Source organism: Salminus brasiliensis, chromosome 5 (genome assembly GCF_030463535.1).
Source record: "Salminus brasiliensis chromosome 5, fSalBra1.hap2, whole genome shotgun sequence".
NCBI classification, from domain to species: Eukaryota; Metazoa; Chordata; class Actinopteri; order Characiformes; family Bryconidae; genus Salminus; species Salminus brasiliensis.
The window spans coordinates 19,646,201-19,665,191 of NC_132882.1; the positions used below are offsets into that span (position 1 = coordinate 19,646,201).

Consider the following 18,991-nt stretch of genomic DNA (forward strand, 5'->3'; position numbering starts at 1 on the left):
TATAGCATACACATAGTAATAATGAAATCTTAGTTTGAAAAATAGCAGCTACAAGTTTGTAACACGTATGAAGCTATAGGCCATGCTATACAGGACTGAAATACAGGACTGCAATCACTAAGAAACTAGCAGTCAGCTAATCATACAGCAGTCATAGCTCGTCTACATGGCATTTTTTACCCTCAAATGTTTCTTAAAATTCAAGTCTGTTGAAGTGAATTAGTTTTTTTTTCATTACATGGGATGCAGAAAAGGCAAGCTCTGGGTTCTCCGCTGGAGAGTGCTGTTATGCTTAATTAGCTCCATTAGAATCAAACACGGTAAATCGAATTACTTACTGCTCACTGCAGCGGTTTACAGTTACTGTTTTGGTTTTGTTTTTTATTGACTCAGCAACTTGGATCCACTATGCTCCTCAAAACTCTGCGACCCTGCTCTGTAACTTTGTACACAGTCTACAACTTTGTGGATTAGTTGCTGTGTTTCCTAAACGCTTTAATAATATTAAATTATGGTATTTACTAAAACCACTCACAGTTCATCATGGCATATCTAGGAGGGACGAAATTGCAGAAATTACAAGACCACGCTGGAATCCAGTGAGCTTTTTAGAACAGCACATTCTTTAGAAATGTTTGGAAAGGCTGACTGTATGGCTAGGTGCTGGATTTTATACCACTGTGGCAATGGGACTGAATTCCTGAATATATAATATATATGTGTTAAATCTAAACATAAAACCTGTTGAATCAAATAATGTGACCCTTTCAGAATAAACACTCTATGCTCTGTATTTGTTTAAATGTAAATGTTTCATTTTCAGTAAAAAAATCTGAAATGCAGAATTCTCTGTAATGTAAGCCATCTCATACAGTGGCCTCTTCTTCTTTTTTTCAAATCATGTGACCCTCCCAGATAAATGCAGAACCATAGAGCAACAGTGGCCTAATGCAGAGAGTGGATACACAAGTGCAATCAGATTAGTCTGATCTTGTCTCTACGCTGTTAGAGACAATGAAAGCGCTCTCAGGCCTTGGTGCTTTATGTGGTGAGTGCAGTTCTGTGATTACATTTCTTTATCTTTCTTTATCTCTCATTCAGCTTTCCAGTCCTAATCAGTTCCATTCAAATCATGAGAGCACTGTTATATTCATGTATCTGAAATGACTTATGAGCCACATGTTTCTTTCACCCTAGGGGTTGTTAATTTGTTTGTCTGCTGATTTATTAACCTGGCATATGTTTTAAGACCGAAAAATACGTTCAGAATAGTTCTGCTACAATGCTAAATGGAGCACTGTAGCAGGTTATGGGGCTAGGTTTGGATTTGAAACTTGAAAATATGTTTTTTTACAATATTGTTTGATCATTTTGGGCGTTGTTCCCCTTCATCATCCTAAGAATTTTCTAAAATGTTTTCTTCTTCGTGATTCCAAACAAGAAAGTATTGATGACTGTCAGAATCTGTCAAAAAACTGTTTAAATGTGTATTAAGAGGAAACCTCTTCTTCGGTCGGTAAGAAGAAGGCCCACTGTCCATTTCTTTTGGAAATCCTTTATGCTTGTGTTCATAAATTACAATAGTGGATAAAACTGTCAGACACATACAAATTAGCATTGAGTTTTCATTCTGAGACTGAATGTAGCGAATGTACCCGTTCTCTTACAAAGCAGGATGTGAAAGGGGGGTTTTTAGACCCATTTCTTCTTCAGTTATTGTGAAATCCCACAGATTGTAAAATGGAGGAGGAGGAGGGATGACGATTATTTTGAACTGTTTGGTGTTTTGAGGGAGGACTAAGGATCAAAAGTGAGCACACACAGAGAAGCGGGAGAAAGAGAGACTGAGAGAAAGAAAAATAAAGAGGGAACGAGTTTTAGAGAGAACACAACAGAGGAGGAGGCCTGTTAAAGAGAGGAGAGAGAGAGTGAGAGAGAGTCCAGACAGAGGAGAACAAAAAGAGAGATGAGAAACTGAGAAAGAGAAATATAGAGAGAGGAGAAACAAAAGGCAGTGAGAGGAAATAAGGGGTCGAGAAAGAGAGGGATTAGAGAGAGGTGAGAGACAAAGGAGAAAAGGGCAGTGAGAAAGAAAGAGAGGGAGCAAGAGAGCTGAGAGAGAGGGGAAAGAGAGGGCAGTGAGAGAGAAAATGAGGGATCAAAAGAAGTGACAGAGAGAGGAGAAAGGGAGCAGCGAGAGAGAAAAAGAGGATTCTAAAGAGATAAGAGAGAGGAGAAACAGAAAGGGCAGTGAGAAAGGGAAAATAGCTGAGAAGGGGAGAAAGGGGGCAGTGAGGGAGAAAAAAAGGGATTGTGAGAGTAGAGAGACTGATGAGAAACAATGAGAGAGACAGTGAGAGATTGCGAAAGGTGAGAGAGGAGAAACAGAGGAGGGCAGTTGGAGGCCAAAGAAAGAAAGATAGATAGAGATGGTGAGACAGAGGGGGAGGAGAAACATAGAGAGTGAGAGGACAAACAGAGGTGGGTAGAAACAGTGAGAAACAGGGGAAGAGATGGAGAGAGGAGAGATGGGGCCAGTTTGAGGGTGATAGACGGAGGAAGAAGACAGAGGGGAGCTAGTCAGAGTGAGGAGAATGACAGAGAAGAGGGAGAGATAGAGAGAGAAGAGACAGGGGAGAGTTAAAAAGAGAGCAGAGACTGGGGGGAGAAACAGAGAGAGAGAAGAGAGACAGGGGGAGAGAGAGATGGAGAGAGTAGAGATGAGGGGGAGAGGGAGGTGGGCTGTTTCCTGTAAGATAATTTCTTAATCGTGTAGAGAGCGTTCTAAGGTCTTTTGTTTGGGCCAGAGAGGGACTTACACACACACGTCACAGCATGAGATGAAGAACAATGACTTTCTCACACGTACATAAGTAGTCCGCAAAGGCGAGAATGTGTAAAGACAGACTTTATGCTGGTGTTGAAACTGACCATTTACAGAAGAGCTGTCCAGTTCCTTACTAATATTACTGGCTCTTTTCACAAGTTTGTTTCAAGGAAACAAACAAAGCAATTTGTGGCACCAGAGACCCCAAAATGTGCTGTACTATATAGAGGACATTTGTTATGTTCTGCCTATATTTGCATTAATATGATAACGTTTCAGTTAATAAATGCACAGAAGCAAATCGAGAGAGAGAGAAAAAAAACACATAAGCAATACTGAGGTCCTTTAATGGAAAATGAGAAATTGGCAGACTCATTTGTGTTCACAAGCACATTAAATCATGGTGCTGGAGCAACATGCCAGGCGGTCACAAAAGAAATCACTACAAATATAATAACTGCTCTCTCCCCAGCAGGCTGCAAAGCACATTTAGGAGCCACAGGCAATTAGCCCCTGCAATAGGGAGAGACGCTGAAAGGCGAATGCCGAGAAGTGAAGGCCTTTATGTGAGCCACTGATAAGAAAAGAATGGAGTATAACTTCAATACTGCCATCTTACTCACATTCACACACACATATACACACACATATACACACACAGACGTGCACACACACACACACACACACAAACACACAGAGAAGGAAGGGTTCCTACCACAGAGTTTGATTGTGTTGGAGTGACCCAGTTGTAAGTTTCGATGGGAAAGAAAAATAAAATAGTGTTTACTTTAAAATCTGACCGGATTAATATTCTGAATTCACAGTGGAGGTGCAGCTGACTTCCCTACTGTAAACACACTGACATTATCATGTCTTTCCAGCATCTTTTAACTAAAGCCATACTCTTCTAATACCCTCATATGAACACATACGCTAAACATTGTAATGCTATACTGTACAGTGATGTAAACCATAAAAATACAAGTATGGTTTCTTAGTTTTTATTGTTGTGTCTAAATTTCCTGACAAATGGGCAAGTAGAAATGCTCCAATCTTTTTCAAAACAGCAAAATTGTTGCTGTGTGTGACAGCAACAATTTTTTATATTTTTATTCAATTTACATTTCGTATCAACAACATTGTTTTTCTTTCCACAAAATAACATAAACAACTTTTCATCAAATTCAATTAATCAATAGAACAAGAGAGGGAGTGTGTTATCAAGATTGGGATGCCCACCGCTCCGAGCACGTGTGCTCACTGTTCAATGTGTGTGTTTCACTGGTGTGTATGTGTGTGTTCACTGCACGGATCTGTGCCCATCACAAATGGTCAATGTGGTTGTTGAAAAAAAAAAAAAGAATAACATGCCATAGATCATCACAGTCGTGATGTTATTCACAATAACACACCACATTAAGTGTTCTATCGCTCATCCAACAGTTTTTACAAAATAAAGAAACAAACTAAATCAAAAAAGCCCTGAATTTCATACTGAATATACACTAAATACTGATATCCACCAAAACCTAGCTGGAGAGAAACTAGAGTTTTTGCTATGTGGGATACAGTACCAATTCCAAAACACCTTGACCAACTAAGTGGACTAAGTTCGTTGAGGCACGTGCTGTACAGTGCTGTACAGAGTCCAATATAACTGCTGATATCATAAGGCTCACCTTTTCTGGTACGGGTAGAGCCACAGAACTGTCAAAGTATTAAGTTCAGCCAGAGATGTACTAAATGAGGAAACGGGTCACTGGTTGAAATAGGAATGGGAGGTCTCATAGCTCAACATGGCGTCGGTTTACAGATAGAAGTCCCTCACTTTAGCAAAAAGAAGCAATCAGCTTGGTAGCGGAGGAGAAGCGACGTGCTAGTAAAAAAAGCCAAAATGATAAATCTCTAGATAAAAAAAGATCAGTGATTTCAAAAATGTTTAAAATGGTAATCTGACTTTCAGCTTAGTAATTAAGTATTTTGGTCTCTCTTCATTCATAGAGATGGGAGCTAATATAACAAATAGCAGCGTGGTTAGAATACTTCTCAACCAATCAGAGTGCGGCCTACAGAACTAAGTGTAATAACCTATCCCCTCCTCTACAAACACGTAATATGGATTGGAAGTTTAGAATGTGCCCTTATCACAGAAATCCTATGCCTGTTTTAATGAGCTAACATTTAATGACCCTGTGCTTTTTTATCACAGATTAAAACTGCGACTTCAACAAGGATTCAACAAAACATAAAACATAAGAGATGCATTGAGATCAGTTTAAATTCATGAGCGAAATAATTAGTCTTCCCCTTTGACAAGGCTGAAGGACTCATGGTGAAAGTAGAAAAGACAAAAGTGCGTGTGTGAGATTAGAGGGTCGCACAGCAGGTTGTGCAACAGCCTGACATTTCCTGCTCCTTTTGGCCCATGTGGCTCAGGATGAAGCTAACGGTACACCGCAAAAACAGCTATAGTGGGCAAAACACACAAGAGAGAACCAAGAAGAGTGTCCACTACTGGCAGCAGCTTGTGAGCTTTTACCTCTCTCTTTTCAGAAAGATCACGCTGTGCACCAGGCATGGAGGCTTAAGAATACTACATACATGTGTAGTTCCAGCCCTGAGAGGACTGCTGCTCCTTATACTATGTATGTTCTGCTGTTTTGCTGTTTTTATTTTTATTATTCCTTTTGATCAATTTTCGTATTTTTAAGTGGTTTTAAATTGTTTGTTATTGGTTTTACTTGTTTGAGGTTGGTTTTACCTTTAATATTTCTCCCTACTTTAAACCTTTGGTTCAGTTCAATTTTGTGGAGTGTTTACGTCTCAGTACAGTGCATGTAATAAATGAAATAATAAAAAACAATATTTGGATGTCTTGCAGACTCTACCGTCATGGCGCTGCGCTGGCTCTCAGTACATTTGACGCTGTGGTCAACTATGTGTTCATTCACAGCAAGTAAGAGACTGAATACTGATTTTTGCTCCTAATTGCATTTATTATAAGTTTGCAAGACTAAGAGAGTTTCATTGAAAGTGATATTCACTGATATTCATTCTCAAATGTGTGGGACATACACAAAGAAAAAACTACACATTAAAGAGAAAAAATGCAAAGTAGGTATTTTACCATCTACTCTATCTAAAAAAAAGTGGTTCCACATTTTTGGTTGTCTGAAGACCCTTTCAAAGGCCCTTTTGAGTATCAAGCAAGAGGACCATTTTTTGTAACTGAATTTTTTCAACAAGAACAAGGAGTAGCTGAAAATGGGCCTTATATTTTATTATTATGTTTTTTGAGTGTTCAGTATTGTTCATTTTTACTGTATTTATAAAATATAATCAGCCATAAAAAAACAGTGTTTCATTTCATTCAGTTGGTAGAAGTTTGTATTCAATGATATAATGTATTATTACACCCCTAAAATACCACATATAATCTGTATATATATGTATCTCTAAACTATTTACGCAAAGAATTGCTAAATTAACACTGCGAGTATTAATTTAACACTGGCATATTTGTCAATGTTTATTTTTAGTTTAAATTGAACAAGTCAGCATACATATGGATGCAACTGTTGGTTATTCAGCTGGTAAGACCAAAGATACATCTACAGCAATGCTGTGAAACCTTTTACCACAAATGTCGAAATGGCCCAGTTGTCGAGAAGGCCAGTTGCAACGCTGTGTTTCGTAAGGCTCGGGCTAGGGAGGGGTAGCTAACTCTATTGTTGTAGCACGGTCTCTGCTTTCATATCGCTGTATTCATTCTCTTTCACATCTGTTCTTTTCTAAAGATGTCAAAGCATCACCGTGCGCTGAGGTCCGCACTCCATCTGCAGTGGTTCTGAGCGGCTCACCAGTCACAGCTTCCTGCTACATCAAAGAAGACTGCCCACTAACAAAAAGCCAAGATTTTCATGTGGAATGGCCTTACGCAGCCAATTTAAGCTATCGTAGTGTGACCAGTCATGAAGAAAGGACCTATGAAATCCTCATATCCAACTTCACAAACATGGCAGTGATGCTGGAGTGTGCCGTATGCATTCGTGAAGACTGCAATGTAGTAGCTGGAATGAAAATCAAAGCAGCATGTAAGAATTTCTCCTGTGGCTTCAAGTATGTTTATTCCAGAGATGTTCACAGGTTGCTTCCTGCAGGTCTGAGCTTGAGTCTTGAGTCTAGTAGAGATTTTTTTGGTCTCGGCTGTGGGTGTTTCACACACGTTGGTACACACTCCTACTAAAGTGGCTGTTCACTGGAGTGCTACGTGCAAAACATGGCCTCTTTTCCACTGCAGGGCCAAAAGTTTCTGAGTAAGGAGGGGAACCATTCCGGTGGCTTTTCTACATGGACATGGTTCGGCATGGAAAGCTTGCAAACCTGGTTGTGCCCAGTTTTCTCACAACAGTTAGCTAACCGCACTTGGAACCACAGAAACATTCAGTGGGAGTACTTAATGACGTAGGGATCCGCTGATTGGCTCCACATTTGCGTCAGCTTTTTGCTGCATAATCCAAATTTTATATTTATTTTATATTTATGGTACAGAAAATGGCCATATCTTGGTCTGTAAGCTCTTTTCTTGGCTCCCTGTGCTGCTTTGCACATAAAAAAACCCCACCATTTTGCATTTAGATTTTTATGCTAGCTTGCTAACTATTAAATCAGCGTGGAAATTTCATACTGGACACGTCTGACATCAGCGAGTGTCATATAATTATTATGAGATGGCGCACACTTTCTGGTCCTTAAGATCACAGTAAATGGCAAAAGAATCTGTAACTGGTCAAACTGTTTTGCACTGGCGCAGAATAGTGTGGTGTGGTCTTAGTAACTAATTAATCTAAAGTTCACATTTAAAGTAGTCTACTGTGATCTATTACTGAAATTAATCTTAAACCTCAGCTAGTTTAGCTGTTATTCTAGCTAGCTAGCATACTTGGAATCCATCACATTGTTCTGTTCTTCAAGTGGAAGCTTTTTTTATAATGAAAGCTTTATTTGAAGCTGTATGAAGCCTGGCGCTATTAAGAGCTGTGGGAGAACGGCACAACAGTCAACACTGCTGTAATCACTGAAAAACTTATTGTCACTCTGGCAAAATGTTTTTGGAACATTCTTTTGGCAAGTTTTCTTTCTTCTTTTAGTGATTTGCTGCATTAAGTTTGCGGCCCTTAAATAATCACTTCATCTTATTTACTCCGGCTGGAAACGTGAACTCTTCTGGGATTTGAGTGCCCATTTCTGATTTACTCAGTGTCAAATCATGACTCTTGATGTGACTTGTCCGAATGAGTGAGCGTGTAAGGGGTAAATGTAAATGTTAGTAAACTGACTGAATTTCTTTACATATACTGAACATTCAGATGTTTCAAAACTTTGGGATTCGAAGTTTAATTATTTCCTACATGAACAATGTTGCTCAGGTAAAAAAAATTGTCTGAAAAATGGATTTTTGCATTCCTCAAAATCTTGTAGCGAAAAGCTACGAAAGACATTCTTAACTTCATGTTACATATTTTACATTAACGTTTTTCTTTAACACATTTTGCAGCAGTTGTATTGGTTCATTCATCATATATAAAGAGATATAAGGAGAAGATAAATAATAATAAAAGCATGGTGATGTATTTCACAGTACTCTTTTTTGTAATAACAAACTGCTGTGCTAAATATTCAGTTAAATTTGTATGAATATTCACCTCAGTTAACAATCCTATTTATCTTTAAAGATCCTCCTCCTGCCCCTCGGAACTTGACTTGCCAGCTGAATCTTGCTGAACCATGCACATTGTTGTGCACTTGGGACCCTGGACAGGAAAATCTAAACATTCCAACAAACTACAGCCTCCACACAGAAATCAGGTATGTATGTTGTAGTGCTAATTGTAGAGCATTTTGCCTCAGCACTCAAGCAGCTCTAAATTATAACAAAATATATATGTTGATTAGAATTTGTTTTCAGCTGATGAAACTGTGGTTTTCTCTAGAGATTCATCTGAGAAGTTTGTCTATGTTCCGGCACCTGGAAGGCATTTCTATACAATCCCACGGGTCGGCTTTGCTTTGTTTAATGAGGTACAGGTTCATGTGGTGGCACAGAATGCCCTGGGTGCTGCCACCTCTGAGCCTTTGGTGTTGGACCCCATGGAAACAGGTTAGAAAGGCAATTCTATACACTACTCAAGCAAAGATACAGACTGTCTGGTTATGATGTGAACTTACTAAGTATGTTGTTGTTCATGTTATTTACTTCTTGTAGCTAAGCTGGATGCACCAGAGATTCAAACAGTAGGGACAGAGAATCATGGATGCCTTGGACACAAATGGAGTCTTTCAGAGGCACAAAAGTGGATTACAAGTACCTTGTTTGTGGAGATCAGAATGAAACCTATGAGCAACAAAGCTTTGGACAGAGAGCAGGTTACTTATCTTTTTATTATTTCATATATATATATATATATATATATATATATATATATATATATATATATATATATATATATATATATATATATATATATATATGATTTTTTTTGTGTGTGTGTGTGTAAGAGCAGGGTAAATCTCTGCTACAAATGCTTCAAACTCTTCTTCCCACTCCAACCGTTTATGATTAATTCACTAGTAATCAAAGTGTGTGCAAATCTTACAACTTATCCCAGAGGCTTTTGTAACAGTTACTAAAAAATTAATACAAGCACAATCAATTAAATTACAGCTTCCAACCAAAATAAAGCTGCAGTTGTGGTCATAAGTTTACATATACTTATCGCACATATGAATGCCATGGTGATATTGAGCTTTTAGTAATTTGTTGAACTGAGAAAACGCGTATAACACACATCTGTAATAAAAAATTGGTTTACATTTTATAAGTTATAATATATACATATTATTAAAAATATACATACACCCACTTAGATTATTAATTCAGTTGTGCTGAAAATTCTATTATTTGCCAGGTTCTTATAACTTCCTGTTACATGAACATGATTGACTACAGCTGGTAGCTTCTCTGTGCCCATTTAAAAAAGGGTTTGTTTGACAACCCCATTAATTGGATTGACCAAAACACAATGCAGTGGGACAATCCAAGGAGCTCAGTTTGGATCTAAGAAGATGATTATGGATTAACACAGGATGTCAGGAATGTATCTTGGAGCCATGTCTAAACAACTGCCAATTCCAAGATCTTCAATTTAAACAGTTGCACATAAGAACAAATAATTGGGAGGTGTAGCAACTTTGTCAAGGTCTGGGGGAAGACCCAATCTGCCACCCTCAGCTGTAAGGATACAGCTGCTGATAGATTAACATGGTCAGTAACAACCTAAGAACAACCAAGGCACAGCTTCTACAACACCATGGTCACTGCAAGGTCAAACAAGTTTTACATAACCATGGACTTAAAGGCTGCCATCTAAGAATGAAGCCTATGCTCTGGGGTTGTTTTGGCAAATTAATAGAACAATGTAAAATACTACAAGAAAATATTTGTCAAATTTTGCACTTTAAACTTGTGCTTACACATGGGGCCCAGCCAATTCCCTACACCCCTACTCTAATCACTTACTACATTACAATCTCTTAACAGGAGTAATCAGCTGGGCACTTCCCTCCATCAGTGCCTCACTGAGTTACGCCCAGCTCAACCACCAACTATTTCTCATTTTAATGTTGCTGTGAGCAGAACACAGCAACTGCTTCGATCTGATACTGGCTTGACAAAGATCCAAAAGCACACTATAACACTGTGTTCATGATCAATTGACTCAACCACCAAGTAGTCAGACCTACTGAAAAATTAAACAGTGCTTTAACAAAATACTACCAGAACAGTTAAAAAACCCACAACCCACAACACCTCCAGAAGGCTCAACAGCCAAGTCTGGCATCCCAGATCCGCCCCAAGCTCATTTCACAGGATTTTACCAGATTACTCACAACAATGATGCTACAGCAACAGCATATGCACACCGCAGCCTATATCTCCTACAGATATAGTAGACTTTCTCAACATGAAGGACAGAATCTACCAACAGCACAAAAACCCTAAACACATCAAAGATTATGGAATGGATGAAGCAGAGCAGGCTAACATTAGATTTTGTAACAGCCTTTCCAAAGTCATGACCTTTATTCTATCAAAAACATTTTGACTATGCTTAAGAGTCATACTGAATGGACGTTTTCTATCCTGTAAGAATAAATTTGACTCTATGTTGATTTTAAACCCCCCAAATTCTTGCTTATTTTGGTATTAAAAGTGAATGTTGTATGGTGCACTTATTCTGTCCCAGAAAATGAATAGTTTAATCTGGTGGTTGGTGTGGCGCAACAGATAACGCCACTACCTGCCAGTGAGCTGCCACATCATGCATGAGACTGGGGTTCAATTCCCGGTCTAGGTCAGTATGCTGCGCTACACCAATAAGAGTCCTTGGGCAAGACTCCTAACACTACCTTGGCCCACCTCTGTAATATGAGTAACCTTGTAAGTCGCTCTGGATGAGTGTCAGCTAAATGCCATAAATGTAAATAAATGTCTATTCAGAAATAACTAAAAGCCCAGAATTGGCATGAGAGTGTATATAAACCTCTAACTATAACAAAAAAGCTAATATGATTTGTAAAAAGAGTCTGGGTCGAACATTTAAATTATATACATGTATGTGTGTATATATATACAAGACATCTGTAGTACATTTTCCATCTGAAATCTGTAGTACAAAACCTCCAAAACATGACCCTTTCTGAATTGATATGGGTTATATGGTGCTATGGACTTTTCCTATTGTTTACTGTACTCTAGCTTGGCTAACTTTGGTAACTCTTGCTGCAAGTTGTTTACATGCTTCAAAATGTACATTTGACATTGCCATGGAAATACAAAAATATGAAAAAGCACATTAAGCACACACAGTCCTTAAGAGGTAATCACAAAATGAAACATCTTCTCAGAAATGAGAAGAGAGACAAAAGACATTTCTAGATATTTAGCAAGTAAAGATGATGTAAGCAATGTAATGTGTGTGAGAGAGAACATGTGAGTGCACAAAATAGTTGCCGTTACCAAGAATTTGACTGAGCACTATGTTGTTGACTTGTACTGCTCTACTTATTTTCCCTAGGTTATCTTTAAGAAACGTAGACCCGGGAACATAATCGAGGTGTGTAAACTGCTTCATGGAATGATGTACCAGTCTGAGATGAGAGTGAGGTATCACAGCAGCCCATGGAGTGAGTGGAGTCATCCCATAAAGGCGACCACAGGCATGAGGGGTACCTATCATTCTTTTATGTCCATTATAGCTTAATTCATTCTTCACAAGAAGTTAGACATTATCCTGTCAGCTGAGATTAGGTGCTTGGTTGTGTTATATTAGATGAGGTGTGTGGGAGATCTAGTATAAAGACAGAGAAATGTTTGGACTTAGCCAGGCTTTTGACCTGAACATGAAGCCAAAAAACACTTCTGCAGTAGAACTACCTTCTTTGCAGCAAGTGGTGCTTAAAGCTTGGAATTATACCGATCAATCACATCCCCTTGGCAGTTGGGTGTAATTTAAAGTCAAAGCCATTCCCATTGATGTGACATAGCAGTACTAGAGCTTGACATATAGAGTAGCCAATAGAGTCTACTGCAGAACTCTCAAGGAAAGAATAAGAAAACAACAGAGAAAGGCAGCAGCAAGCCAGCCTTCACTCTTAAAAATGCAGGTGCTCCAAAGGGTTCTTCAAGCGAAGAACCATAAGAACCACTTGAAGTACAATTTTTGCAAAAGAAATGCATATCTTTAAATTGGTAAAGAACCTTTTAGTGTTAGAGGGGTTTGAACTTGTAGATGGTTCAATATAGATATATATACACTACTTGCCCATAGAATATACCAATTCGTCTCTTTAACTTCAAATCAACACTTATCAGTCATATCTTCCTTCCTGAAACTGCCAATATGACTTGTGGATTTATAAACCTCACTCCTGCTGTGACCTTATCAAATTTGACTGTATCTTTCTAACTATCATTTATTTAGAGTGCGGTATCAGAGGTGATGAGAACAGCCCATGCTACGGTGTCCCTAAAAGCTTCACTTAATCACCAGCACTGCTTGATAAATGCTAAAAGCTTTGATGTACTGACATGTTATGGATCGACCACTCTCTTTTCAGCTCCCACTGGCCGACTGGTCACATGGCTGAAGCTTCTAGGGCAGCCAGCAAACAGGCAATACCAAGCAGAGCTGTTTTGGAAGGTGAGAGCCCAACAAATGCAACACCTCAAAGATGTGTGTCTAAAGATTTGGAATGGTTAACCCTTTAAAACCTTTAAAAGGGGCTTCATGTGGGCCCACATTTCAATTCCTTACATTTATAACTGCATAGGTCTATATTAGATTCATAGTGGTCAGTAAATAATGTATAGTTCTTACCTATTAATAAATCTTAAGATTAATAGCTTGATAGTAAGCCATTGGTACAAAGGACCTTTCTGGTTGTCAGGGTGATCATCTCCCCTGGACGTTTTAAAACACCCCAGCAATTTCCACAATCTGTGGGCTATGATATGTGAAATGCATTTTATTTTCTAATATGGATAAAACAATAGACAATCCTGTACTGTTGACCAAAATGCAACTAACAGTCACTCTTTGGCAATTCTCTGTCAAATGTTCACCAGTGTGTTACGCTCATTTTCCCTCAGCCATCTTTGCAGTTCCGTGCCAACAGCATGAACGTGTCTTACGTTGTCTCATTTGAGAGACCACCTGGAAAGACTTTGTGTATCACAAACCAGCAATACTGCTCTTTCCCAATCCCTGTCGACATCAAAAAGATCCACCTGACAGCCATGAATGAAGCAGGAAAATCCAGCCCAACTAATGTGACAGTGTACAAGTGGAAAGGTAGCTACTGCCTTCGGATGCATTGATTTATGTCCATCTGCCAAAAACAACAACAACAAAAAAAAACGTCTAAATTTGTTTCTGATGAACCTCTCTCTCTCTTTGTCTGTTTTCCAGGTCGAGACCAGGTGCCTTATCTGAACGTTTTTCCAGAATCTGAAGAGTCTATGATAGCAAAATGGTCAAGCCCAGAATCCTCAGCAATCAGTGCATATGTGTTGGAGTGGAAGGCACTGCATGGGGACAATTTCACCACTGTCTCCTTTGAAATTTTGAACAGAAATCAGTCCAGTATGGAGGTACCAGGTACAGTTCATGGAAGTTCTAATGGAATCTTATATTTATATATATAATCTCATATATTTTTGTTTAAATCACAGTCCATTGATTGCCTGGCATAAATGCAAAAATGATCTTTAAACTTCAATCTTTAGGTCTCGAGCCCTACAAGCCCTATGAATTTTCAGTATATCCGAAGTATAAGGATGGCATTGGTCAGCCCTGTACTGTCATGGCTTACACAAAACAGAAAGGTACGTTTAGGTTGAAAATTGTGGCTGTGCAAAACTGATGATGTGAAAATGTGCAGTACAGTGATGTAGATAATGATGCAATACTTCCCTCTAGTGGACCATATTTTGTCCTCAATTCAGTTGTGCATTTCATAAATTCAATAATGAATTCATAATAATAATAAATAATAATAATAAATTCATAATAATAATAATGGTCTGTATTGTCCTAGCCCCCTCTGAATCTCCAAAGCTGAACTTCGGAGAGATCAGACCTTCGTATGTCGAGCTCTTCTGGGATGAAATTCCACTGCAAAAGCGAAATGGAATCATAACTGGCTACACAGTTTTCTACTGTGATGAAAAAAACAATACAGGAGGTAAATATCATATTTTCATATGATTTGTTGGTCTCCTTAAAGACATGTTTCCTCCACTGTGTTGTATCTTCTTCTCATGAAGTTGCAGAGGCTAAGGTCAAAGAGAGGTGGGTGGTTCTAAAAGATCTCAATCCTCATTCCATCTACAACATCCATCTCATGGCGAGCACAATCGGCGGGAGTTTGAATGGGTCTGTTGTCACAGTGAAAACCCCATCTATCGGTATGTACTGACAGACTATTTTCTGCACATTTAATTACCTCCTTAAGATTCTGTTCAATGGTTTGTAACTCATGAATGCATTGTTATTAGATGCCTTTGAAATAGTGCTGATTGTCATCCCAGCCTGTGTTGGACTGGCACTTCTCTTCCTTGGAGTGTTTACCTGTTTCAGCAACAATAAACAGTAAGCTCCCCAAATGCACATTGCCAGGTTTAGGCTGTGTCTGAAGAGCCATTCTAGGGGATAATGCTGTTTTTCTTTACAGCTTGAAGAAGTGCTTGTGGCCAATGATTCCTGATCCAGCCAACAGCAGCATTAAAAAGTGGTCACTGTCTGACTCACTGCAGGTAGGTCCACTTTATTTTTAACGTAAATCCTTGTTATGTGCCTATTGCCGTTTCTTTAAAAAAGGATTACATTCTAAGCTAAATATAATTATACATTTATAAGTGGACACAATGATCTTTGAAGCCAAAATGACTTAAAACTGAATTAAAAAAAACATTGATTCAAGCAAACCAGCATATTACTGCTGTAATATCTGCATTCCTAGCCCAGACATAACGTTGATAAGCAAAAAGACCTGGTGGTTATGTACATACATACGGAGTAGAATATGTCACAGGCTGTGGAATTTTATTATGTGTGGTTTTGTGTTTAATATACCTAGTTTCTTCAGCTACACAATGCACATTAAGTGATATATTGACATTTACGTTTACAGCATTTAGCAGACGCTTTTATCCAGAGCAACTTACAAGGTTACTGGTATTACAGAGGTGGACCAATGTAGTGTTAGGAGTCTTGCCCAGGGACTCTTATTGGTGTAGCGCAGCACAGTCACCCAGGCCGGGAATCGAACCCCAGTCTTCCACATGGTGTGGTAGCTCAGTGGCAGGTAGTGGTGTTATCTGTTGCACCACACCAACCACATAAACAGAAACATTTGGGAGTTTGGAGGTGATGAGCCACACCGAATGAAAAAGTAGCATTATCCAGTAAAAGGGATTTTAAATGAACATTTCTGTTGTGAACAGATAAGGATGGTTGTGTTTCTGGGTGTTTTTTTCATTCCTAACAAAACTCCATTTATTACAATTCTTGGTTTTCGTTCCTAAGACTGCTTCAGAGCCTTGCTACATATCATGTCAAATAGCTGTGTGTGACTACGTACAAACAACAATGTTTGCTGGTAATGAGGTAGCAGAGGTCAGAATAGCCATTTATTTATTCATTTATATTTGTTTATTTATTTATTTACTTACCTGTTCTTACTTAATAGTCAAATATTGACATAACGAATCATGTGCCACAATTTTTCCTCCACAGGACATTTCCCCACTAAAAGAGGTCAAAGACCCCGTGCCGGTACACCTTTCCCACTTTAGTCTCCTGAGCTTGTCTGAGAAAGAGCTTTGGAAGGAAAACACTTCAACATCTGAGTACCCCCACTGTGGCAAGTGGACGTACAATGGTAAAAGTGTTCATGAGGAGCACTCTGACTCTTCCCGTGATTCAGGCATCTACAACTCAGGGTCTCAGAGTGAGTCTGTGCCCTATGCCACAGTTGTGTTTGCCAATCCATATCGCTGCCATCCGGCGCCTCTGCCCGCCTACCTGCGCTCCGAGTCCACACAACCTCTCCTGGCTGAAGAGGAGCCTTCCAGTCCTCTTACTTGTGAGAAAATGTCAACCCACATGAAAGTCTATGAAGTGGACCACTTTTCTGCATTACAGGAGGATTCAAGAAGGGAAGAAGTGAAGGGTTCGCTTTGGAAAGATTTCCCTATGCTCCAGTCCTTGGAAATCAGTGACATTAATAAGCAGACCTGATTTCAGAAAGCTTGCATTCTGGTCATTCTGTCATAAAATAATGCACAGCTGTAGCTGTTATTGGTACCTTTCACAACATATTGACTTCATTGGGACATGTAGTCCCTGCTCTTACCTAGTATTAGCATTTATCTTGTGTCATCCTTGTTTGTGTGCGTGTGTGTTCTGTTACAAAGGTTCAGATGAAACAGGAAAGAACATTAAGAAAGCTGCTTTCCTCTCTCCTACACTCTTAAAGGTGCTAGAAAGGGTTCTTTAAGTGATGCCATATGAGTTTAAAGATGTTCGTGTTGAGGTTCCTAACAAATGTAAAGGTTCTTGGCACTCACCTCTTTTATGGAACCAAATCTGGTTCCATTAAACAGTTGATTGTTACTGTTAGCGGCACAATGGGGTGCTTTAGTGGTCACACCACATATGTTATGTAGCTTCATGTGTCCCAGGTTTGAGCATCAGACCCTGTTCATTACTGTAATTAGTGCTGTCCACTTATGGTCTCATCAGCCTGGACATATTATTGTCAGGTGTGAAGGGGGCCAGAATATTGCTTGATAGCTACATCAGCTTTATTAAATGCACTCAAAGAAATCTTGACCTATCCCAATACCTATACCTATTCATCCATCTTCTTATCCACTTCTTCATTGTTGTGGGTCTGGAGCCTACTTGGAATCATTCCTGATTCCTGTCCATCACGCCTGTCCATCGCAGGGTCATTCATATATATATATATATATATATATATATATATATATATATATATATATATATATAAATATATATATATATATATATAAATATATATATATATATATATATATATATATATATATATATAAGGATTCTATGTTAGCCTTACTGCAGAAAAGCAGCCCACAGTGCTTCACAGTTTATATAGGTTCTGGTTTACGCTAAACATGTCTTTACTGTTACTGTGTCCAAATAATTCAACTTTGGAAAGGACATTTTACTAGGAAATCTTGAATATGAAAATCAAACGTGTGGTCTCTTTCTGATGGTAGATGCTGTACTTTGACTTCAGCTGTGGCAAGAGCTGCATGTAGATCCCGAAACGACACTTTAAGATTGTTGGAGACTTCTTTACGCATTGTGTGGTCTGCTGTTGAACTGAATTTGCAAGGATACCCTGACCAGGCCATGCTGGCAGTTGTTGTACTTATGGAACGGGTGATTTCTAAATGTTCTGAGATCTCTTTAAATCCTTTCCCAGATTCATCAACAACCTGCTATCTGAAGGCCTCAGAGAGCTCTTTAAATCTCACCATGGTAATAACACTCACTTTACCAATCAAGAGCTAACCAAACTACATGTCTGAGGTTTAAATAAGACAGACTCCTCCAACCCCCCTAATGATGTTATAATCATCTGCAGCTGATGTGCTGCACCTGATTCTAATTTTAGGCATTTTAAGTAGTAATAAATGTGGGGGTGTAATTTGGAGCACTTCACTCAAGATAGACATGTAGAAGTAGACTGTACTACTGCTTTACAGAAGGAAACACTGTTCAATCCAGCATCTTTCTGCTGCTACTTTTTGATATTGATATGCATTTTCTAATAGCAATCTCTGATGTTTTATTTTACACTTTACCTGCTTATCATATGATGCTGATCATTCATCACACACACTGCATTATTCAAATAGTAAGAGTGTGTGCTTTGGACACACAGCTGAGGCTGCAGCTGAAAACCTACTCTGTAAAAATGGGTAATCCATTTAATCATACTTTGTAACAGGTGATTTAATTCCACTTGAATAAACATTTAGAATGAATTTAAAGTATCCGAGTTAACAGACCTACTTAAATTGCTAATTAGAAGTTTACAGGTTAGTAGGTCTCAGGTTGTATTGTCCTCATAGTCCATAACATTAGTATAAAATGAGTAGTCTATTATAGCTTCAGGTTTAGATTAGCATAGTGATTAGACTAGCAAGTCTCTGATTGCAATAGCCATCCCTCAGTGATTACCATTACTTGTTTTTCTAATGTCTATTACAGGAGAGCAAACTGTGACTGTATTGGACCTGTGGTCATGTAATTGGTCAGTCATACAATCAGTATAATCATTGACCAATAGAATGGAACTTAATGATCCAACATTCAACACTGATTGAGTGAAGCTAGCCTGCCCTCCACGATAAGCAGTGCACTGAAGCTTTAATTTAACTCAGTCATTGTTCAGCAACCCACATCACCAAGACACCAAATACTTCTATAGTCCCGCTCCCATGATTATTCCTTTTCACTCTCTACAGATGTATATACACGCACATTGAAT

The 18,991-nt window shown here is 38.7% G+C and overlaps 1 protein-coding gene across 1 annotated transcript; it reads left to right on the forward strand.

Annotated features, from left to right (window-relative positions):
* The first annotated feature begins 959 nt into the window (after positions 1–959).
* Positions 960–17,419, forward strand: csf3r (colony stimulating factor 3 receptor). Its single transcript, XM_072678818.1, has 17 exons — positions 960–1,048; positions 5,381–5,472; positions 5,709–5,783; positions 6,625–6,921; positions 8,563–8,695; positions 8,821–8,987; positions 9,093–9,253; positions 11,965–12,115; positions 13,007–13,089; positions 13,539–13,740; positions 13,858–14,046; positions 14,175–14,273; positions 14,486–14,632; positions 14,715–14,855; positions 14,946–15,039; positions 15,122–15,203; positions 16,186–17,419. The coding sequence occupies exons 3-17, from the start codon at positions 5,720–5,722 to the stop codon at positions 16,687–16,689; spliced, it is 2,514 nt and encodes an 837-aa protein (XP_072534919.1). The 5' UTR covers positions 960–1,048; positions 5,381–5,472; positions 5,709–5,719; the 3' UTR covers positions 16,690–17,419.
* Positions 17,420–18,991: the final 1,572 nt, after the last annotated feature.

Excerpts from the sequence above, each read along its gene's own strand:
- csf3r (XM_072678818.1), top strand. The coding sequence starts at position 5,720 with ATGGCGCTGCGCTGGCTCTCAGTACATTTGACGCTGTGGTCAACTATG. Across the intron at positions 13,741-13,857 it reads GACAGTGTACAAGTGGAAAG|GTCGAGACCAGGTGCCTTAT; the intron begins GTAGCTACTGCC and ends TCTGTTTTCCAG. Across the intron at positions 15,040-15,121 it reads TGTTTCAGCAACAATAAACA|CTTGAAGAAGTGCTTGTGGC; the intron begins GTAAGCTCCCCA and ends TTTTCTTTACAG.